This window comes from Podarcis liolepis (genome assembly GCF_965112155.1).
Source record: "Podarcis liolepis genome assembly, chromosome: 7".
NCBI classification, from domain to species: Eukaryota; Metazoa; Chordata; class Lepidosauria; order Squamata; family Lacertidae; genus Podarcis; species Podarcis liolepis.
Window position 1 is genome coordinate 4,435,358 of NC_139561.1, and position 23,675 is coordinate 4,459,032.

At 48.8% G+C, this 23,675-nt stretch overlaps 2 protein-coding genes across 3 annotated transcripts; one reads left to right on the top strand and one right to left on the bottom strand.

The window, feature by feature from the left end:
• The first annotated feature begins 1,216 nt into the window (after window positions 1-1,216).
• LOC310711948 (UPF0561 protein C2orf68 homolog) lies at window positions 1,217-6,100 on the top strand. Of its 2 annotated transcripts, XM_083514467.1 has the most exons (4): window positions 1,217-1,344; window positions 2,683-2,798; window positions 3,053-3,204; window positions 4,946-6,100. In XM_083514467.1, exons 1-4 carry the CDS (start codon window positions 1,232-1,234, stop codon window positions 5,066-5,068), a joined length of 504 nt encoding a protein of 167 aa, XP_083370593.1. In that variant the 5' UTR covers window positions 1,217-1,231; the 3' UTR covers window positions 5,069-6,100. The 2 variants fall into 2 exon arrangements, with proteins under 2 accessions (XP_083370593.1, XP_083370592.1); XM_083514466.1 differs by lacking the exon at window positions 1,217-1,344 and having other exon boundaries at window positions 2,161-2,798.
• A 4,630-nt stretch (window positions 6,101-10,730) lies between these two features.
• LOC310711756 (inositol 1,4,5-trisphosphate receptor-interacting protein-like 1) lies at window positions 10,731-20,146 on the bottom strand. Its single transcript, XM_083514005.1, has 2 exons — window positions 19,949-20,146; window positions 10,731-12,634 (listed from the first exon to the last, which is right to left on the bottom strand). The coding sequence occupies exon 2, from the start codon at window positions 12,615-12,617 to the stop codon at window positions 11,049-11,051; it is 1,569 nt and encodes a 522-aa protein (XP_083370131.1). The 5' UTR covers window positions 12,618-12,634; window positions 19,949-20,146; the 3' UTR covers window positions 10,731-11,048.
• Window positions 20,147-23,675: the final 3,529 nt, after the last annotated feature.

Genomic DNA, 23,675 nt, shown 5'->3' on the forward strand with positions numbered 1-23,675 from the left:
CAGTCGCAATTAATTGCACACATTTCTTCAATAGCCAATAAAATTATTTCGTTTAATTCGACAAAACTCGATCCAGGGCTACCAGCTGTTCACAGCCTGACAGTCGTTTATACCTCCAGCGTCCCTTCGCCCCTTAGCGCTACCCCCCAGGGGCATATCCAGGATTTGGGGGGGGGAGAACCCCAGCTATGTATTTTTATGGATTTAGGGGGGCACCTAAATTCGCTATGCCTATGTCCCTCTCTAGGTAAACCCACCACCCGCTTTGACACCACTGCTTTAGAGGAGGCGGGAGAGGATGCGAAGTGTGGCGGGACGTTTCCAATAAACATTTAAATATTTCGGTGTAGTGTATAGTATAGTAAGTATCTGTTATTATTATTATTATTATTTGCACAATATGTGTAGATATCTTTTGAAAATGGGAGCAAGAGCATCAAGTGGATACTTCTGTCAATCAAGCGGTGCTAGCTGTTGTATTCAATGGATTTCTTGTTGTTGTTTAGTCATGTCCGACTCTTCGTGACCCCCTGGACCAGAGCACGCCAGGCACTTCTGTCTTCCACTGCCTCCCAGTTTGGTCAAACTCATACTGGTAGCTTCAAGAACACTGTCCAACCATCTCGTCCTCTGTCATCCCCTTCTCCTTGTGCCCTCCATCTTCCCCAGCATCAGGGTCTTCCAGGGAGTCTTCTCTTCTCATGAGGTGGCCAAAGTCTTGGAGCCTCAGCTTCAGGATCTGTCCTTCCAGTGAGCACTCAGGGCTGCTTTCCTTAAGAATGGATAGGTTTGATCTTCTTGCAGTCCATGGGACTCTCAAGAGTCTCCTCCAGCACCAGAAATCAAAAGCATCAATTCTTCGGCGATCAGCCTTCTTGATGGCCCAGCTCTCACTTCCATACATCACTACTGGGAAAACCAGAGCTTTTACTGTACGGACCTTTGTTGACTTTTTAAGATGCTGTATTTCTTACCCCTAAGAACATTCGCTGTGCCGCAAGAAGCAACTTTCTGTTCTGAAAGTGCGGCCCCGAGGGGGAAAGTTCGCGCCCCGCTGGCTTCGCGGCTGCTGGAGGGGGTCCCTGCCCCGAGGGCCTGCCGCGCTTCTGGGCTGGCCCGGTGGCTCCTGGCTCGGCCCGGCCGGCCGGCTCGGGGGCTCCTCCCACCCGGCTCCCGCCGCCCGCGCCAACCAGCGGAGAAGGCGGCGCCGGGCCTGGCGGCGGAGGCTTCGATGGAGTCGGCGGGGCCGCGGGAGAGCCCGGCCTGGGGCGGCTGCCGGCCGGGAGGGCGCCTGGACATGAGCCACGGCTTCGTGCGGCACATCCGCCGCAACCAGATCGCCAGGTACCGGCGCGGGAGCTCCTGGGCCGAGTGGGGAGCGCGGAGCCCCGGACCCGCGTGTCCGAGCCCAGGCCCGCCCCACTTCCAGGAGGGCTTGGCTGCTGCTCCCGCCGCCCGCCCGCCCGCCCTTCTTTGGGGGCGAAGGAACGGCAGCAGCAGCAGCAGGAAAGCGATGGCTAGGAGACCTCGCTTGGGAGGCCGGTCTTGTCTGAATGCTCACCCCAGCCCCGTAAAGCCGGCCATTGTGGCCGGGAGGAGTTGTTTGGGTGAGTTCATGGCAAAGAAGGAGATTGGGGCCAGAGACTTCCGGCTCAGTCTGCGGGTCTTACTCGCAGGTATGTGGGGTACGACGAGGACCACACCTTTCTTCGGTTGTGCTGCATCCCCCTTCTTTTTATTGTTAACTATTGCAGTGTGCGAGAAATAACACCAGCTTGAATAATTCCATTTTGGGTGATCATTGCGTTTTCCAGGTGGTATTTCAGTACCTTATGCCAGCCCTGTTAGGTATGTCAGTATTTTCTCAAAATCAAAGTGAGATGATATGTTGATTTCTCTAGGTATGTATGGAATAGAAGTCATTGGTCTTCTTTTGCAGTTTTTGCTGTTGCTAAAACAATGGAACTGTCTGCATACAAAAAGCACGACTGAAATCCAGTCCAGTACTATCACCGCAATCCTGCTTCGAAATCTTACTTAGAAATCCGAGGGAATAAGGCAGCAAGCCTGCTCCCACTTACCTGGGAGTAAACCCCATTGAATTGTGTAGTACTTGCTTCTGAGTAGACATGGTTAGGATTGTGTTGCAAGTCCTGTGGAATGCAGTGGGCTTTACTACTAACTACACATGCAGAGAATTACACAGCTATTAAATAGTAAAAACAAAAATGTAGGTTTCATTTCTGAAAACATTTATCTGAGACTCTGAGTAAGTTTATTGAAATCACTTGGATTGGTCTCTGAACATGTGTCCTATAGGGTTCTTTTGGGTGTTCATAGCCAGTGGAGGGAAAGATGGTGCTCATCTTGCAAAACCTTAATCGATTATTGTAATAATAAAATGTATCAACTGACAAGTTAATTCCTTTTATAACTGTTTGCAGGATTGCGCTCAAAGGGAACAAAGTTTTGGCCAAACTTGGGTTGGGTATAAATGAAGCTGACATTTTTAGCAATAAAAATATTAAATGAAATTGTTTTAAAGGATTTATTGGTGAGGAGACGGGACTGTTTGACAGGTCTGGAGTACCACATGAGATTTCTTCCCAGCAATTGTGCATTTTTTCAACCCTCTAAAGTGTCCTATGAAAAGACTGTGTTGTTTTCCCACTTCCTCTCCAGGGATGACTATGATAAGGAGATGAAGGAAGCTAAGGAAAAGGTAAAGAAGAGGCATACACCAGCCCCAGCCAGGCCCAAGAAACCAGATCAGCAGGTCTATCACCCCTGCCGGAGAAGTGAGTTAAATCAACTGTCCATCTTCTCATGTTTCTGTTGTTGTAACAATTACTCTGGCAAAGGGAGATGTCAGGACTCCATATTCCGTGCTTCAAAGATCAGGGCCCTTTGAAGGTTCTGCTGAAGCTTTTATTGGCACAAATAGGATGGGGCCAAGATGTGAATACCTTTTCCTGGGACCACATTTTATATGTGGATACCAAACAGCAAGACAAACAGCTGCCTCCCTTGCTATTTCCTCTTTGCATTTCAGGTAGAGCTGAAACCATGTCTGGCCTGGAGTATGAGGGATCCAGTGAAAGCAGCTCCAGTACAGAACCAGACCAGCTCTCTTCTGGACCAGCTCTCTTCTGCCTGGAATATGAGGCTGACAGTGGAAAGATCACTTCCATTGTTGTACACCAGGTATGTGACTGGGTGACATGCTGGGGCAAACCTGGGTTTCCTTTTGCATTGCCATCCTGTCTGCTGCCTGGCCTCTTCCTCCAGATCCATAGTCCTTTGTTCTTTATCTTAATAATTTCATTGCATGCTTACTGCTGAAACACAAAATAAAATGAAAGAAAGAGTAAACTGAAGGATTGCCCTATCTGAAAAAATAAAATAAAATTACTGTTTAAAGGATGGGTCTCAGTAATGGAGGAAATGGGAAGTTACTAATTTAAAGGTTGATTCCAGTAACACTGAGAGAAGTAGGACCCATTTTTAATGGTACTGCATGGAAAGACTTTTGCTAATTGAAAGCTACAGTCTTAAGCACACTTTCAAGGACCAAAAGGGACTTGCTTCTGAGCCTAAATATATACATCTTAAGATCTTGGTTTTGAGATTGTGGGATTTTTGTGCGGAATATAGTTATATATTAACTGCTGTGTAGAACCATCATTTTATTCTTCTCTTCTTAAATGAAAATAAAAAATATAACTTAAGTAACACAAGTTCAGTAAATATGTTAATTCCATTTATGAAAATAAACTACAGTTACAAGTTACTAAAAATAGATTGTCATGCAGAGGCTTAGCACTAGGTTAGGCCAAAATAGTGCACTTCAAACAGAAGTTTGCAAATCACCCAGGAAATGCATCCATTCCACTCAAGAGTACAGGCATCCCTCCTTTGACATGGGGCTACATTCCGGGTGCCGTGCATGTAGGTGAAATCGCACAACATAGGGAGAACCCTCCATAAAGACTTTAAGTGCCTGTTTTCCCCTGCTCTCCACCTCCCTCTCCCCTGTTCTCTCTAATCCAGACAAAAATATCTAGAGTTGAAGCTCTGGAGCTTGCTGAAGGATGTGTGGGAAAACTGCAGCAGCAGCAGCTGCACTACCCCACACATCAGCTGTTAGGCAGGGAAGCCGAGCAGCCTAAATAAAACCCCTCTGCACCCCAGGCCTGTTTGGGGCTTCTTCCACCACAGTGTCTTCTTCAGGTCTGAGGAGGGTTTCCTCATGAGTCATGAGGACTCTCCAGCTCTCTTCTGTCATTTTCTGGTATGATTCTATTTCTTTCCCAGCACTGTGTGTCTGTGCGGTTGTGCACAAGTTGTGTAAATGGAGGCATGCCTGTAGTTATTACGTATTAATAACCTTCCACATATATCCAAAGGTGATTTATGAAATATAATAAAAACAGGTAAAAATAGTTCCAAAGCAGTTAAAAACAACAACGGAAGAGAAGTCTCAGAACCATAGAAAGTGGATGTATATGGCAGAAACCTATTTAGCCGCCTAGGAAAGCTTACAAAATCAACAGTACTTAGGAAGCTGGCTGGCTTACATAAAACCAGGACACCCCAAAATTGTTGGGCTTCTTTTTGTGAAACCACAAAAATTACTGACCTTTTTTAAAGGAAAACCCTAAAATGCCAAAAAACGTAATTTTTTGATTGACTTGCTTAAGATCCAGGACAAAGTGCCACCTTTCAGAAACGCCCCCCAGACATCAATTCCGCCTTTGAAATCCTGGTAATGTCCAGCAAAATCCGGACATACGGCAGCCGTAGCTTACAGGCTTTTCAGCCACGGGGTGGAGTGCAAAGGGTTTTGCTTTCGGAAATCTCCCTAGTGGTTTCCCATTCCCTGCGCATGGTAATGTAGATGTTTTGAACCTGCCATTTTAATGGGGCCTTTCCTTCTTTCCCATAGGACAATGACCCTGATGAGGTAGCCGAGAAGGTCAGTGCTCAGAACCAGCTGGAACCAGCTATGCGCGAGGCCCTGAGGCAGCGGGTGCAGGAGGAGCTGGAGAAGCGGCGGGTGAAGCGCTGAGGGACTCGTCTGGATGCCTGTGCTGTTTGCTAATGCTTACCTGGGAAACCCTTTCTGGGAAGGGGCCAGTGGGACATGTCCCATAGCTGTTGGTTTGAAGCCTTTAAGAGGGGCAGGGAATTAGCTGAACCCTGGCACAAGGTGGGACTGGCCATTGTAGCTTCCTCCTCCTGAGACACAGCTGAGACACTGCGCCCTGGATGAGTGATTTGGAGGAGCAGTAGGAGAATCTCTTTTGCGAACAGCTTGCGTTCCCTTGGAGACCTACACAGCAAGAAGCAGACCAGCTGAAACTTGGTCAGACGTCTCCTTTATAGCCCTGGGCAATTGGCTCATGGCCAAACCTTCTGTCAAACCTTCTGTCTCCCCTCTCTTGGGATTAGCCAAACTGCTGGCTGTTGTATCTCTAGGTATTAGGTGAATACAGACCAAGGGGGACATTTCATATTGTTGCTCAGCAATCTTTCTGTGGGTGAAAAGTGCTTGGACCCATGTGGTAGCATTTGGGTGAGCACTTACTAGTTCCCTGCAATTTGTCTGGGCAGGATACATAAGCAACTTTACAACTGGAATGCCTTAGGGTGATTGTGATTTGACCCAGCATCTCTCGGGTGGGACTGGCAGGTCAGTCTTCCAAGAGCAAGGGGGCTGTTGGAGTCAACAAGCCTTGTTCAGACTTAGACATGTCCTTTCTACAGCATATTTTTTCTGCCTGTAGACCCTTTCCCCTCAAAATAGGGCTGCATAGGTTGATTTTTAGCTTTATTTATGTTGTTAGGATATGGGCAATTGACTGGGTTTCATCCAACATTTGGCGGGATTTTCTTGGGGCTAGGGATGCTGTTGTGCAGTGCTCTTTTCATCAACAAATCTGAAAAACACACCACGTGATTGTTAATAAACGCATGCAACTTGCTGTTTCGCATTAGTCCTTTGCTGTAGCTATGAACAGAATCCTGGAATTTGTTCTAAGGGCTTTGATCCTCCCATGACCCTTCCTCTGGAAGGAAAATATATCTCTGTCTGCCTATGTTTCCTGATGCAATTTTTTGTCTCCTTTTATATTTCAAATATAAGTTTACAGCATCCTCCATAAATCTGCTTTGAGATTTAGCTGCCTGTAGAAACACAGGAAGCTTATTTCTGCCAGTGCAGGCTACTTGTTCATCTAGCCTAGCAGCTACTTCTAAAAGGAGAAGGGATTTTATAAATTTGAGGTGGAGGCACACAAACACACAGCAGAGAGGGGGGTAATAATGGAATTTCACTCTCATGAATACTCAGTGGATTTTCCATAGTCAGCATTTGGTGTTTGCAATCTATTATTATTGGAAACTGGACTTGGAGGCCCAGCCGCTCGTCTTGCCTGAATTGGTGCAGTGCCAGTCCACAAGGGTTCAGGCAGTGACCAGCAGGGTAGATGAGAAGCAAACACCTCAGAAACAAGTTCAGATATTTGTTGACTGTCTCTTTGCTCTTTGAATCTCAGAGCTTACGTCTGTAATATTTGTATCATCTATTCTTGTACTATCTCCTTAGTTATTCTGGGCTGTGTTTCCTCTGCTGAATCATTTGCTCCAAATTCTTCAGGTCGGGCATTGTTTTCTTTATCGGAGAAGACTGAGGCAAAGAAGGCATTGAGGAGTTCAGCCCTTTCTGTGTCCCCTGTTTGCATTCCACCATCTTCTCCTCTGAGTGACCCCGCTGTTTCTTTGTTCTTCCTTTTGCTACGGACATATCCATAAAAGCCTTTTTTGTTGCTTATAACCTCTCTAGCAAGCCTGAGTTCATTTTGTGCTTTAGCTTTTCTGACTTTGTGTCTACACGTGCTGGCTATTTGTTTGAATTCCTCTTTGGTGGTTTCCCCCCTTTTCCATCTTTTGTACACATCCTTTTTTAATCTTAACTCAGTTAAAAGTTCTTTAGATAGCCACCCTGGCTTCTTTAGGCACCTTCCATGTTTCCGTCTCATTGGTATTGCCTGACGTTGTGCTTTTACTATCTCCCTCTTAACAAACTCCCAGCCATCATGAACTCCCTTTCCTTTTAGTATTACTGTCCATGGGATCTCACCCAGCACTTCCCTAAGTTTTATGAAGTCTGCTTTCTTAAAGTCAAGATGTTCACTAAGCTTTTGGACACCTTTAGATATTGGCAAACTTTCCATGGTGGTTTCTGACTAGGCAGAAACCAGATCCCTTTCGGGTTCCCCTTGGCAAATCCTGTATCATACAAGGCCAACCCCTAGCAATGCAGAACAGAACAGGGGCAGCCACCCAGAAGTCCCTGCTCCATGTTACACTGGCCTCGTATGATGCAGGCCTTGCCAAGGGGAACCCAAAAGGGATCTGGTTTCTGCCTAGTCAGAAACCACCATGGAAAATTTGTTGACAATAAAGAGGTGTCTGAATGCCTAGTGAACATACAACACCCCCCGCAAAAAAACCCCCACTTTAATATGAATGAGGAACTACTGGCAACCAAGTCCAATTTCCAATAATAATGGATTCCAAACACCAAATGTTGACTGTGGAAAATCCACTGAGTATTAATGAGTGTAATTAAAATTATAATAAAACATCAGACGTTTAAAACTTCCCTAAACAGGGCTGCTTTCAGTACCTTCTAAAAGTCAGATAGTTGCTTGTTTCCACAGGGCGGGTGCCACTACCGAGAAGGCCCTCTGCCTGGTTCCCTGTAACTTGGCTTCTCGCAGCGAGGGAGCCGCCAGAAGGCCCTCGGAGCTGGACCTCAGTGTCCGGGCTCAATGATGGGGGTGGAGATGCTCCTTCACGCATACTGGGCGGAGGCCGTTTAGGGCTTTCAAGGTCAGCACCAACACATATATTTTTTTTAATGATTTTTTTATTAGTTTCCAATTTTATACATCTCATCTCTCACACATATATCCAATAACAAGGTTCTCTGAACCTTCCGACTTCCCTCCCTCCCATGGGTTCTTAAATTTTAAAAATTAATTTTTTGCATCTTACACTTTCCCCAACTATTATGTACTCCTAATTTATCACAATCAATTTCACATTACAAATGTCATTATAATGCTGCCAATGATTTTAACTGTTTAAATTGTGTTTTTTAAATAAACTACAAATTCACCGTATTTTTCGCCCTATAGGACGCACTTTTCCCCCTCCAAAAATGAAGGGGAAATGTGGGTGCGTCCTATGGGGCGAATGCAGGCTTTCCCTGAAGCCTGGAGAGCGAGAGGGGTTGGTGCGCACCGACCCCTCTCGCTCTCCAGGCTTCAGGAAGCTATCCGCAAGCCTTGCAAGCCCGGCGGGAGGTCCCGCCGGCTCGCAAAACTTGTGGGCAGCAGCCTGCAGCCCACAACCTCGGGGGATAGTGGGGAGGCGGAGCGCCGCCACCACGCTATTCCCCGACCTGATCTGGAGGCTGGCGGGGGGGGGGGGGAGAAGCAAGCTTGCTTCTCCCCATCGCCAGCCCCATAAGATCGGGGGATAGCGGGGAGGCGGAGCGCCGTCACCCCGCTATTCCCCGACCTGATCTGGAGGCTGGCGGGGGGAGAAGCAAGCTTGCTTCTCCCCATCGCCAGCCCCCAGTGGCGTAGCGTGGGGGGTGCAGGGGGGCCAGCCGCACCGGGCGCAACATCTGGGGGGGCGCGCTCGCACTCTCAGCTCTCTGCCCCTACCTGGCTCACTCACCCTCTCTCACTGCAGTGCTGGCTGTGTGAATCCGATCTGAGCCGCCGGGTCGCCGCCCACTGTGTGTGGGGGGGTGCCAGGCGTGCGGTGCGGAGAGAGAGCGAGGGACTATCTGGGGGAGGGACAGTGCAGCGGCCGCCCAGCGCAGCGCTGAGCGCGGGAGAGAACCACACCAGACCAGACCTGGCGGCGGTGGCAGGTTAGGGGTTAGGGGGCGCAAATTACTTGCCCTGCCCCGGGTGCTGACAACCCACGCTACGCCACTGCCAGCCCCATAAGCTCGGGGGATAGCGGGGAGGCGGAGCGCCGTCACCCCGCTATTCCCCGACCTGATCTGGAGGCTGCCGGGGGGGAGAAGCAAGCTTGCTTCTCCCCATCACCAGCCCCATAAGCTCGGGGGACAGTGGGGCAAGCCGCTGCCCCACGGAGGCGAGAGAGGCTGTCCCTGAAGGCAGAAGAGGGAGACGGAGCGCTCCGTCTCCCTCTTCTAGCTTGGGGATGGCTGCGCAAACCTGGGGGGGAAATAAAATTTTTTTCCTTGATTTCCCCCCCAAAAAGCTAGGTGCGTCCTATGGGCCGGTGTGTCCTATAGGGCGAAAAATACGGTACTCCACACTCTACAAGTACAAAGGAACAAAGGAAGTGGATTAGACAGAAAATGGGTTTGGCTTCCCTCAAACTCGCTGGTACTTAGAAAGGCAAAGACAAGAGCAGAGAGTGGAGTGGAATGATGTGAGGTAGAAGCTGGAAGTGGAAGGGGCAGGCTGGGAAGCCAAAGAGACAGAGCGATGCTTGATGTCTGTTTGAAGATTGCAACTATGGGAGAAGCAAGGTCTCTTGGAGTGCTAATGCTGTGAACTCCTCCGTTGTAGGCTTAGGTGGTATATATTTGTAAATAAACCATAAATCCTAAAGACACCTCAGCCTTTGCTGGGCCCAGTGGTTTTTTTCTATATATATATTTTTGGTACTCTCATTTACCTACTCATATTGAAATACTGCCTGGCAATGAGGCCATTCTTAGCTTCACAAAATGTTTGGGGGTATGCATATCCCTGCGTCCCCTGTGCCTCATTCTGAAGGAAACATGAAGCCTGGACAAGTGCCTGGATGCTCCTGCACAGTTTATTTAGGAATCCCTGCTCTCCATGCATGCAAGCTTTTCACTGCCTCTACACATCCTCATCCAAATGCCACCTCGTATCCACCACACCCCAATTTAATCCACATCTACCATTTCCACAGCTCTTTGTTTTTTAACTTGCTAGATTTTCCACAGAAACTAAAAGGGAAAATAATATAGGACGGTATTCTGAAGAGGGCATTGTGTGGCTGCTGTTCAAAAATTGCATGCATAACCAGCCTTGAATCCATGGTAGACTGCTGTCCTTAGAAACCTTTGCAGGGACACATTGTGCAGTTCTTATTTTGAAGAGAATAAAAAATGCTCTGGTGGTTCCCATTCATTTGAATGAGGCATGTGCAGGACAGCTTTCTAACTCAGTGGTAGGAAGACTGTGGTCCCCCAGGTGTTGCTGGACTACAACTCCCATCAGCCCTTGGCCATGCTGGTTGGGGCTGATGGGAGCCCAACAGTATATGGATGGTCAGAAGCTACTCACCCCTGTTCAAACAGCTTGCTGTGCCCCATGTTAATTAATTTCTTTGGATTTTCTGCCACAGGCACCACGAGTGTTGGGTACGGCCCCTGCACACAGTGTGACAGTGCTGCCATAGTTAGGGATCGACACACTTCTTTTGTTTTCAGACCAAGACAGATTAGTGACCCCTCCTTCCATCTCATGTTCCATTGGAAGAAACAGCTAGGGAAGTTGCAAATGCAGCCCTGTGGCCATCAGATGCCTGTGGTTAGTTTATGGGTTTTCTAAAGGTAGACCTAGAGAAGCAGTGAAACACAGTGGCTTCATTGGAGGCCTGGCAGGCATTTAAGAACACAGTTTGCTGGAACCTTTATTTCAAGTTTAATATAGCAAATTATTTTGGAACTGGAGCATATAAAAATACAGAAGAGTAGTTGGCACTAAGAATGTAAACCAGCATGGTTTGATGGGTCCTTCTGCAGCCTCACCTGCCTTTTACCAGATCAATCTGGAGCATGGGAACATTGTGAAGATACCCACATGGCACCATCCCAGCAGGATCAGAGATGCTCCTACACATCTAAGCCAGCTTTGTTTCATTGCTGGCCACCACCCTCTGCCTTTCCAACCCTGTTAGGGTATGTGGGTCTATGAAGAGCCACAAAGGGCTGGTCTTTCTAACAGAGCTGACTTTTGCTACTGTCGGTACCCTGTCAACAGAGCCCTCACTGCTTGTACAACCTCTGCAAACTCCTTCATTGCCTTGGCATGAAGGTTTGGGTCCTCTGCCAAGTGCCTGAAAAGATTTACGGGTGTTGCACTCCGGAGGACCCTGGGCATAGGGATCTGGATAGGCAAGGAGATGTTACCAATCAGGAAATGCTGAAGATAGATCTCCTGCAGGGCGGTGTGCATATACAAGAGGATGTCCTGAAGTCTTCGTGCAGAGCTCTCAGGGCCCCAGTCCAACGGGGGCTGGAAGAGCAAGAGATGCATCAGGCAAGTCTTGTAGTGATAGTTGGTGAGCACCATGTTCTTCCCCTCTGATGGGCTGGACTCTTTGAAATAGATTATGATCTGGAGACATTTCAGGTGGCAGCTCTTCTCTGAGACTCGCTGGCTCACCCACTTAAAAAAGAGCAGCTCCTGGACAGCAAAGGACCTCTGCCAGACAGTGCCAGTCAAACGATCCATCATGGCAGGTTGGGTGGCCAGGAAGACCAAGGAGTCTCCTTGCTGCACCCCGAGTATGATGTCAACAGAGATCGACCTGCCTGACCGGAATGCCAATTTTAGTCGACATGCTGAATTAGAAGGCTGAGGCACAAGGTCAAGGTTGTACCTGGGCTGGATACTGGGCCAGGCCTTGCCCACCAGGCCTTGGAACCAGTGGATGGTTTTCTCCACATCCAAGTGGAAGCTGGTGCACAAAGCATGGATAAGGAGGATTCCTTGCTTGTCACTGCTCAGTTCTTGCTCTGGATGGTGAAGGAAACACACCACGTCCCGCAGGAACCTCTCTCTCTTGCACACACATTCTGTCTCCACCAAGATGTGTCCATGTGTGCTTGGGGCACCCTCAGATTCACTAGTTTCAATGCGGAAAGAGTGCCCCTTGGGTGGTTGTACGGGCACGAGAACGCGGAAAGCTTTGGAAGGCTTCTGTGTGTGCCATCCTTCAAAGGCACTGTCCACCCCGATGCAATTCTCCAGCACAAGGAGGGTGTTCTGGTAGGGAAGGGCTCCGCGACAAGCCTCCAGCAAGTCATTCACAAAGGTCTCCACAAAGTCACACATGGTGGTCAGATGACTGGTTTCCAGGTCAACGTGCTGGGCATAGAAGGTCTCCAGCATTTTTTGCTTGGATTCGTCGTCTTCGGATTCCGTGTCAGTGTCGTCATAGTCTTCTTCACTGGTGGTGGTGCTGGAGCTGTCTGTGCTGGAGTCATAACTGGGTTCCTTCTCTATGATGTGTCCGCAGCACCCAAACAGGATGAGAATGACCAGCCCTACGTAGTGCCACCCATCCCAGGTTCCATCCTCTGCTGCCGGATCGGTTGTCACCCAATCCTCCCGGCTCTGCCTTGGGTCCCAGCTCCAGCCCTTTTGGTCAAATTCTGTCTGCAGGCGTCCCATTTCTGTTTTCATAAGCTTCTCATGCTCCTGGAGCCGGTCCCGTGTGGCCGAGTCTGTGTGGTCACTGACCATCAGGGGCTGATGAACTAGAGCTAGCACAGCCAGGAAGATGAGGGGGCCCAAGGCCATCTCTAAAGCAGATGTCCCTGGAGAAAAACATGAGAGAGAAAAGCATCCAAACTGTTGACAAGGAAGATTTCTCAGCAAGGCTGCATGAATTCTGCCCTGGAGAAAAGACTGAATCCTGCAATCAGTAGAAATCATATCAATTAAATTGTAAACATAGCTTATTTGCTAAGTGATTACCATTTTGTACATTTCCCCCTCCTGGTATTGGTAACTGTGGGGAGTGGGAAGGAACTGGGGTTGGTGGGGTAGAGCTGGATAGGAAACATCTGGGATGTTTCTGCTCTTCCCACCCTTCAGGTACTTATTACCTGATACCTGCTTGCACAGAGGTGTTAGCCAAAGGGGCTCAGCCAGCAGACCACCACTGAGCCAAGCAGTCCACCCCCCAAACAATACCAGAACACATGTCAATCAGCTCAGAATGTGGCAATAGGTAGCTTTCCCATTGTCCTTTTTGCCCATGGCAACCAGTGCTTTTTTTCTTTAAAAAAATGTTTAGGGGTTGTCAGGGAACTGACATCAGAGGCACGGGAGAAGGAGAGGGTCTCTGATTCTGCAGGAGAAGGTCCCAGCGCTAGGGAGAGACTCAGCTGGGAAGAAGGGGAAGGGAATAAGTGTAACACCAGGGATCCAGGAGAGCAACGGGACAGGGAGGTGCAGGGGCTCCAGGACTCTTTGTTGGATGTTAGTGAGGAGAGCCCATGCACCCCGCTGCCCACGCCCACCCTGCACAGGAGACTCCCGCACAGTGAGAGGCGGAGACGATTGGGCGTCAAACAACTCTTATGTTGGCAGCGCTTTAAGAAACGCCCACAGACAGATTCTACGAGTGACTAAGGGCAGCCACGCTGAGATGGGCTGTGCAGTCCGGAGGGTTTAACCAGGCAAACTAATGCTCAAACGGAGCAGGATTACGCACTCCCAACCACTACAGCAATCTGTCTGACCCTGAAAGTTGCTCGTGCGCAACAAGCAGAAGGGGGCATCATGAGTAAGACCGGAGAAGTCGGAGCCACGAAAGGGGCGGCTGGAGGCCAATCGCTGGAGGAGAGAAACCGCGACTTGGAAGAGCACATAACCATCCTGACGGCGAGGCTGGACGAACGACGGTCTCTGGATGCTCAGGGGAAACCCACCCCCATAGCGAGGAAGGTACCGGGACTGGTGCATAAGTTTGGGGGAAAGCCTCAAGAGTATGTGGCGTTTAGAACAGAAATAGAATATGCCTTGAAGCTGCAGCAAAACGATTTTGAAAATGACGCAGCGAAAGTTGCTTATATTGTGGGGCACTTGCAGGACGGGGCTAGAGAGTGGATTCGACCGCTTATGGCGACGCAGAATGACGCCATGGAGGATCTACCGAAATTCTTCCAGGCGATGGACGCAATGTACAGTAGCAATGTGCAACAGAGTGTTACAAAACGGGAACTGCTGAGCTGTAAGCAGGGAGAAGGGTCGGTTAGAGACTATTGGTCACGTTTTGCAATGATCGTTCACCGCCTGGGGTGGCAGCTGGACTCGGAACCCATACAAATGCTATTTGAGGAGGGGCTCAAAGATGAGCTTTCGCGCGCACCCCGCCCACAGTCTATGGATCAGCTGACCAAAGCAGTCCTTGCGATTGGCGTAAGACAGGAAGCGCGGGCTCAAGAGAGGCGGGAAGGGAGAGAGCGGCGTTGTCATGACTACCGCATTCCTAGAATACCTAGGCAGCCTTCCCCGCCGGCGGAGCCAATGGAAATAGGCGGTGCGCGCGCCCAGGAAGTTTCAAACGCCAGCGAGAGTCGCAAAAAGGAGGGAAAGGATGTAAAAACGACCAAGAAATGTTTCCTTTGCCAACGGCCAGGACATTTTGCCAGAGTCTGCCCACAAAGAAAGGCCTGGCAAGGAATGGTGGGGGCCGTGGGGGGCGAGGAGGAGGAACCCCAAACCCCGGAGCAGGGAAACGGAAACGCCTGGCTGCCAATCAGCGGGCACAGCAGCCGAGCCAACAACCAATGAATGTGCCCAAACCAGATTCTCCAAGAGCCGCAATTGCCATTGAGGTGGTGCTTGAACTCCCAAATGGGCACCCAGTGAAGGTTCAGGGTATGCTGGACTCAGGAAGCTCATGCAACTTTTTTAGCAGGGACTTTGCCTTAGAGCATCAGCTTCACCTGCTACCTTTGGATGCACCTCTGCAAGTCACCACCATTGATGGGAGGGAACTGATTGGGGGGGAAGTTACACACCAGACCCCACCGATGAGAATGAGAGTGTCTAGGCACTCAGAGACAATCGCTTTCCACGTTGCCTCATTAGCGGGTCCCCCAATAATATTAGGGATGAGCTGGCTAGCGCAACATGATCCGGTGGTGGCGTGGCATCAGAGGACCATCAGCTTTGGGTCTGACTACTGCCTGCAGCACTGCTTAGGCGGGGAAACGCCAAGGATGAGCGTAGCCAGAGTGGCAAGCATGGCAGTGGAGGGTAAAGGGAAGGTGCCACCACAATATGCTGATCTGAAGGAGGTTTTTAGTGAAAAGGAGGCAGATAGACTGCCACCCCACAGGCCGTTCGATTGCCAGATCAATTTGCTCCCTGGGGCGCAGCTGCCTGTGGGTAAGCTGTATGCCATGTCAGACAGGGAGATGAAGGAGTTACGGGACTTAACTCGACAAGAACCTAGAGAGAGGGTTTATAAGAGAGTCAAAGGCAGTGGGGGGTAGTCCAGTATTTTTTGTGGACAAAAAGGACACTGATAAACCGAGGCTTGTGGTGGACTTCAGGGCGGTAAATTTGGTGTCAGAACCTGTGACTTTCTCTATGCCCAGAATTGACGACATTCTGACGAGAGTGAGGAAGGGAAAGATTTTCACCAAGCTAGACCTTAGGGGGGCTTACAACTTAATCCGAATGAGAGAGGGAGATGAATGGAAGACCACCATGTTCACACCCCTGGGGGCCTTTGAATATCTCGTTATGCCTTTCGGATTACAGTCAGGCTCCGCCTGTTTTCAAGCGTTCATGCACCACGTGTTGGGGTCTCTGCTTTACAAGAACTGTGTAGCATTCCTGGACGACGTCTTGATATATTCAGAAAATGAGGAGCAACATGTGAGAGATGTCAGGGAAGTGCTACGATTGCAGAAACACCAGTCAAGCTAGAGAAATGTCAGTTTCATGCCCGAGAGGTGGAGTTCCTGGGGTACAAGTTATCGGACAAAGGCTTAGCGATGGACCCAAGCAAGGTACAAGCAGTATTGGAGTGGAAAACCCCAAAGACACGAAAGGATGTGCAGAGGTTCCTAGGTTTTGGCAATTTCTACAGGAAGTTCATCAAGAACTTTGCACACTTGACAGCCCCAATCACGGACTGTCTCAGTAGTAAAAAAAAGTTTGTGTGGACGGAGGAAGCCCAGCGATCCTTTGAAAGATTGAAAAAGGCGTTCGCGTCGGAAGAACAATTACTACATGTGGATTTGGAGAAACCACTGCGGTTGGAGACTGACGCGTCAGACAGAGCCATAGGGGCGGTTCTGTTGCAGCCAGGACTGAACAAGCAAGAATGGAAACCGTGTGCCTTTTTCTCGAGGAAGCTGAGCAAGTCAGAACAAAACTACACCGTGTACGACAGAGAACTGCTAGCAATTTACGCCGCCTTTCGTCGGTGGTGCCATTTGCTGATAGGGGCGCAGCGCAAGATCCAGGTCTGTACAGATCACAAGAACTCGGAATATTGGCGGACAGCATGGGTGCTCAACCAGAGACAGATTCGCTGGGCGCAGAAGTTTTCCAAGTTTTCCTTCGAAATCCAGTATGTGCCAGGCAAGCAAAACGTGAGAGCAGACGCTCTCTCGCGGAAACCAGAGTACTTCAAAGGAGAGGGGCTGCCGGAGACCCGACACGTCATACCTGAGGACCGATGGGTGTGTGTGGGAACTCTAGTGGGCACGAGAGAACTAGCAGGACTCACTAGGGACGATGAATTCGCACGAACAAAAATCAGGGAACTCCAAGATGGGAGGGGAGCATCAGAGGGGTTCGAAGAGAAGAAAGGGGTGTTGTACTACAGGGGGGCAATGTACGTACCGGGGGAGGCTCTAAGAAGAAGGGTACTCAAACAACTACATGACACCCCCACAGCGGGGCACTTTGGGCAACACAAAACCATGATGCTGGTGACCCGACAATTTTTGTGGCCACGGGTGAGGGAAGATGTACGCGAATATGTAAGAGGGTGTGACCGCTGCCAGAGGGCCAAAGGGGAACGCACGGTACCAGCGGGTTTGCTGGAACCCTTACCCACACCAAACAAACCCTGGGAGGTGGTGTCAATTGATTTCATGACGGATCTGCCCAAATCAAGGGGAAAAACAGCAGTGATGGTAGTAGTCGACTTGCTAACCAAAATGTGCCATTTTATCGCCTGCTCACATGCGGTGACGGCGGAAGAAACGGCACAGTTGTTTGTAGAACACATTTTCCGGCTGCATGGCGCCCCCTTGAGGGTTCTCTCAGACCGCGGAAAACAATTTACTTCCCGGTTCTGGAGGAAGCTCATGAGCCTACTGCAAGTCGAGGTCAGCTTCTCGACAGCGAGACACCCAGAAACCAATGGGCAAGCGGAAAGGGCAAACAGCGTACTCCAGCAATACTTACGCTGCTACGTTAGCGAGAGGCAGAATGATTGGGTAGAGAAACTAGCGTTAGCAGAATTTGCGTACAATAACACTGAACATGTGTCCACAGGAATGAGTCCATTTTTGGCCAATTATGGGCGTCATCCCAGGGCATTCCCGGGTAATGAGGAACAGAGCTGGAGTGTGCCCGCAGCTGAACAGTTTGTGGAAGAAATGGAAGCGTTACATCAACAGCTCAAGATGAACCTAGAAAGGGCCAAGGCCAATTACAAGAAGCAAGCAGATAAACACCGAAGGGAAGGGGAAACCATAAGGGTGGGGGATCGCGTGTGGCTGTCCACTCAAGGGTTACCCTTTAAGGGAGGGTGCAAGAAGTTGCAGCCCAGACAACTGGGGCCGTTTGAAGTCATACAACAGATAAACCCCGTGGCGTTCAAGCTCAGGTTGCCCAACAACATGAAAATACATCCCGTGTTCCACAGGTCCTTACTCTCACCACACAGAGAGGGGCGGGAATTCGAGGGGCGGGAGGTAGAAGTCATGCCACAACCACAGGTAGAAGAAAGGGAACACCAAAGTTTGGCCGCAGAGATAGTTGATTCAAGGTGGCGAGGTCGGCAAGTGGAGTACTTGGTGGCGTGGGAAGGAGAGCCCTGGTCGGAAAACACGTGGGTGCCAGCAGAGGCAATTGGCGACGAGCATATGGTGGAAGTTTTCCACCAACGGTTCCCAGATAAGCCCCAGCCCTTAGAGAGATTCTGGGAGGAACAATTCGGTACCACGGAGGAGGAAGAGAGTTTCGAAGGGTTTTCAGAATCTGAAGAAGAATCGGATTGGGAGGGTCATTCCATGGGTGGGAACCTTAGCAGGTGGGAAGAGGTTTTCGCACCCACCGATGAGGAGGACAGCTCATTCCGGGGTTTCCTTGGCTCGCCGACCAGAGAAGAGGCTACAATAGAGCCCACAGGTCGGAGGGGGAGTGAAGGGGGCCCTGAGAGGGAGGTGGATGTCAGGGAACTGACATCAGAGGCACGGGAGAAGGAGAGGGTCTCTGATTCTGCAGGAGAAGGTCCCAGCGCTAGGGGGAGACTCAGCTGGGAAGAAGGGGAAGGGAATAAGTGTAACACCAGGGATCCAGGAGAGCAACGGGACAGGGAGGTGCAGGGGCTCCAGGACTCTTTGTTGGATGTTAGTGAGGAGAGCCCAGGCACCCCGCTGCCCACGCCCACCCTGCGCAGGAGACTCCCGCGCAGTGAGAGGCGGAGACAATTGGGCGTCAAACAACTCTTATGTTGGCAGCGCTTTAAGAAACGCCCACAGACAGATTCTACGAGTGACTAAGGGCAGCCACGCTGAGATGGGCTGTGCAGTCCGGAGGGTTTAACCAGGCAAACTAATGCTCAAACGGAGCAGGATTACGCACGAGTAACTCCCAACCACTACAGGGGTACTCTCATTTTCCCACTCATATTGAAAACTGCCGCTCAATGAGGCCAAACTTAGATTCCTAAAATGTTTAGGGATATGCGTGCCCTGGCATCCCCCCAGAAAAAAAGCACTGGTGATAGCCATGGTGAAAGTCAGCAAAAGAAGTCAAAGAGCAAGTGAAGGACACAAGAAGAGCCTGGTTCAGTCCAGCACCCCGTTCTCATAGTGGCTTCACAACAGGACCTGAGCACAAGAGCACTGTCCCTTCCTGTTTCCAGCAACTGGCACTCAGAAGCATTTCTGCTTCCAGCCATGGAGGCAGAGCAGCAGCATCCTGGCTAGTGGCCCCTGTGACCTTCTCCTCCATGAATTTGTCCAGTCCTCTTTTAAAGCCATCCAACTCAGTGGTGCATCCACTGTAACTGCTATCTCAGAAGGTGCTAGCCATTCCTATCCCTGCTCAGATTTGTCCTTTTCAGTTTATTCTTCTTCCGCCATTATTGTTCTGTGAGGGTCAAGACTCAAGGGCGTTGGTGGCTGGGCCTGAAGCCCACCCCCCAGGGTGAGGGTCTCTTGGTGGGGAAGGGTTTAATCTCCCTTGATAACAGATGGGGGAAAGGTGTTTGTGTTATCCCAAGTGAGAGATGTTGGTTTTTGGTCTTTGCAACTGCTGGATTTGGACATGATGATGGGTTGTGGAATGTTTTGAGTGTTTTGCCAAAGTGAGAATTGAGTGGATGGTACTATGTGATGGAAGCAAGGGGAGTGTAATTGTCGGAGGAGTGAGGGTGGCACTTAATTCCTGATTTGTAATATTACATGTGGGGGCACTTTTTTGTAATAATCATGTGGTCCCCATATATATATATATCTGCTGCATTCCGATATATTTTCATTTTGCAAATAATTCACTTTTGTTTTTTAGTTTTTAGAGATTTAGAGATTTGCTGCTTAATTGTGTTACTACAAATGTAGGATTTTATCATTAACAGCTGTGTTGAATGTGGGATTTGTCTTTTTTATATAATGTATCTTGATTCTTGTTGAAGCAAGCTGCCTGTAGTCAACAGTCCAGGGGCTGCATGCCAGTTGGTAGGTTGGGCAGGAGAGACCGAAAGTGGAAGGAGCAATGGTTGTGGCTCCTATCCCATTTGCACAGCAGACTGCCTTGCAGCTTCACAAACACCAGAGGTTTCTACACATCCGCCCACCCGTGTAGCTTGCCTCCAGCTGCCTGTCACCTAGGCCAATCCCACCCCTCTCCATCACTTCCATTCCTACCTCTGGAGGCGCACAGCTCTTAAAGGGGCAGAGCATCTTAAGCCAGGGCTGCTCCATGCCTCTCCTCCTCTGCAGGCACAGCACAACCGACTCAAGTCACTCTTGTTCTTTAAAGCCTGGGCCTTCCCCAGCTCTCCCGCTGCCTTTGTGCAGCCCTGTTGGCTGCTGCCTGCTGCACTGGTAGCTCACCCCCATTATTACTTGGCTGACTGTGAAGTCACATCTGCCCCAGCAGTCACAGCTGCCCTTCAAAGGAGAGGGAAGCAGGTCCAGCTTCCCTTGCACTGCCCTGTATGGGTCCCTTGGCCACCAGGACTGCTCCTGCTCACCTCTAGCAAGAAGACAAAGCACCAGGGAGAGTTTAGGCCAGCCTGGTGGCCTTCACCTCTTTTGGACTACAACTCCTATCTGCCCCAGCTGGTATGGCCATCTCTGTGCCATCTCCATAGCTGTCAATGTTTCCCTTTTTCTTAAGGGAAATTCCCTTATTCCGAATAGGATTCCTTGCAAGAAAAAAGGAAAAGTTGACAGCTATGACCATCTGTGCCTCTGGTGGATAGGCCCAAAGGCATGTACCAAGCTGCAGCAGAGGGACCACAGCTGAAGGGTTGAGAGCTCAGCAGCAGAGCCCAGGCAAGGGTTCCAGGGCCAGTCTCTGGCATCTCCTGGATCAGGTAAGAGGTGGCACAAAGGCCCTCAGCAGAAGGCCCTGGACTGCTGCTGCCAGTTAGAACAGGGCTGCCATAGGTCTGGATCTTCCCGGACGTTACTGGGATTTCAAGGGCGGAATTGACTTCTGGGGGGGATTTCCGAAAGGCAGTGCTTTCTCCTGGATCTTAGGCAAGTCAACTGAAACAACATTGGGCTCAACAATTTTGGTGGCTCAATAATTTTGGGGTGTCCTGGTTTTTACTTTATGAAATATGGCAACCCTATGTTAGAATAATAGACAATACTGAGCTAGATGTGAAGCTGCCTTATTCCAGACCAGGCTACATTCTAGCTCAGTCATAGAGTTATGCTTCTCACCTTCAGTGGGAAAGACCTGTCTCCTCTGCCTAAGACCCCAGAGAGCTATTGACAGTCAAGAGGAGACCACCCTTTCTGGCTGGGCTGATGTGAGTGAGGGATGCAATGAGGCAGCAACTTCCATTCTGACCTGTGTTTGGTGTGGTTCCTGTAGTGCTGCAGTTTGGTTTCTGCTAAATAGTATGTCATTTCAGTATGAAGGAAACAGCAAAAGAATGTTTTTTAAAATCCATTAATTATGCCTCATTTGCAAACTTGAAAAACAAGAACAATGATGGGAACAAATACAAAGAGGATTTGCTTACTTGTTCGTGTCCCTGACCAGAGATACTCTGGTTTCACCTCAGATCGTATAAATCTTTCCCCTGACCAGAGATGAGCATGTGAACTGCAGCAATTTCTGTTTGGTTTTTTGTTTTTGCCAGAATTTTCCAACATCCCTCGTTGTAAGCCAAAACACTTGGAGGGCAATAAGTTGGCGAAGACCAGAGTAGACAATATGGACCTATTATCACCTGGTATATGACTTGCCAGTACTTCTCAGGGGGAAGCTGGAGTGAAACACCCTCACTCCCACCCCCCAGAATAGGAACAGGAGCAGGAGAAATTGCACTTTCAGGTGAGGATTGTCTTTTATTTAAAGATTGGTCACCCACCAGCTTAACCATAGCTTTTCTGGAGAAACGAAGGACAAATTCCAGGCAACATGGTTCAGTTTCATTACATACGTAGCATGAAAGGAACATAAGTGGCAATGTTCATCTACCCATGGACTTCTATGGAAAGACTCTAGTGAATATAATTGAAAAGAAAGGAAAACTGTTAATAGTGAAATACAGCACAGAAAAGAATGGATCACTTAATAATGTAACATGAGTGAGGCTCTTAATTTTAGTGTATTATAAAGAAAGTTATGTATGTTGAAAAACAGATTTTTTTTTTGAAAGAAAACTTTTCTGCTTCTACATCATGACATAGCCTTGTCAAATGCCCCAGGAGACACTATGTCATGTGGGAGTGTTAAATAAGTGAGTCGTACTGCCCCAAATTTGAAAGGGAATTCAGCCTAGCTGTTGAGGGCAGATGAAAAGCTGCCTGAAGTAGTAGCAAAACTCTCCAGTTTAAAGAGAAAAAATCTCAGTCATCTCATCTTTAAAGGTAAACTCATCCCCACCCAAGTCTTTTCAAGTAATCAAAATCTCCCCCTCCCCCCCGCCAACCTGTCACAGTAGGGAGAAACATTTGGCCCACTTTGAGTATAAGGCATTTTCCTATATTAAATTATAGAAAATTATGATAATAGTTAAGGTCAATTTTACTACCTTTTCCCATTTTTTCTCTAGTCCCACTCAACACTTGCATGTGACTTCCCAAAGGTTACCCAGGAGAATATGCAGCCCCCAGGCTGAAAAAATGACCCCCACCCCATTTCCCGGCTTAGTGCTGCTCTCATCTGTGGCAGAAGGGTCTGCAGCTCCCTGTGGATATGATATCCCACCTTTTCTGGTAGGTTACACCAGTGCTTTATCAGGTAGTATTATTCTAAGAGATATCCAGAAGACACCGTTCTGTTGCAGCAAGTGCCATCTTCTAATTCAGTTTTTAGTATGATGGATATGCAAAGGTTAAGCTCAGGCAGCTACTGATGTAAAAAGCCCTGGGACCAGGGGACCAGCATGGGACCAAAATACCCAAAAGATAGTCTCTTCCCTTTTACACCTAACCAATTGCTGCTCTTTGCAGGAGATGGCATCCTGCAGACACTGTTTTATTGGGAGGTTTGTTCTGCTCAGTGTTGGAATACTGCCTTTGGTATGGCAGCGGCTACTTTTTGGAACCCCCTTCTTTACATATCGAAGAGACACCATCTCTAGTGTCTTCTCAGCATCTGTTGGAGACTTTCCTCATTCAACAACACTGAATATATAGTATATATTCACATACACTGTTTTTATATAGGTAATGGTTTTTAATGATTTGCATACTGTATATGCAAAAGCTTTAGACATGTCTTTATTATATTGTGAAATCGCTTCTGCATAGGAAGCAATTCATAAATTAATTAATTAAATGAATAAAGTTTGCCAAAGCACAAGATGTCAAATGCAGACTCCTTTTCTTTAGCTGGTTGGTTGTTGTGCAAGAGCTCCGGACCACCTTTAAGCGCACAACCTGTATTTGCCTGTATGTAACTGAATCACAGTTAGAACAGTAAACTTACGAACTGGAAACTCGATTGAATCATGCCCCACAAATAGCCGCAGTCTGGAAGCGCCCAGTGCATCAATACTGTTCAGAAGAGACACACTCTGCTCCCAATGCCCTTGAAGTGGGGGTCCCCAACCTTGTGACTGTGATGCCATGCTACCTGTGAAGGCCTTCATTGGTGCCTCTGAGTTGTTGCTGTTTTTTAATAAATAAGTCTCTAGTCCTCCAAGAATCACTGTTAGAAAATGCCCTTTTCAGCAATTTCTTTGAAATGAGCCAGCCAGTATCATCAAGTAAACGAGCTATTTAAGAAGGATGGTTTTGTGGAACGAAACTCTGACTTTGAAATGGGGCTGCTTGAGAGTCAAGAAACACTGATTTCTAAAATACATAAAATGTTATTAGACTGGAAAACAAAGATGAATTAGAGACGTCAACAATGATACAATGGGCTAAAGATTTAGATCATAATATTGATATGGTTTCATGG

Excerpts from the sequence above, each read along its gene's own strand:
- LOC310711948 (XM_083514466.1), top strand. The coding sequence starts at position 2,495 with ATGAAGCTGACATTTTTAGCAATAAAAATATTAAATGAAATTGTTTTA. Across the intron at positions 2,799-3,052 it reads CTATCACCCCTGCCGGAGAA|GTAGAGCTGAAACCATGTCT; the intron begins GTGAGTTAAATC and ends TTTGCATTTCAG. Across the intron at positions 3,205-4,945 it reads CTTCCATTGTTGTACACCAG|GACAATGACCCTGATGAGGT; the intron begins GTATGTGACTGG and ends TCTTTCCCATAG.
- LOC310711756 (XM_083514005.1), bottom strand. The coding sequence starts at position 12,617 with ATGGCCTTGGGCCCCCTCATCTTCCTGGCTGTGCTAGCTCTAGTTCAT.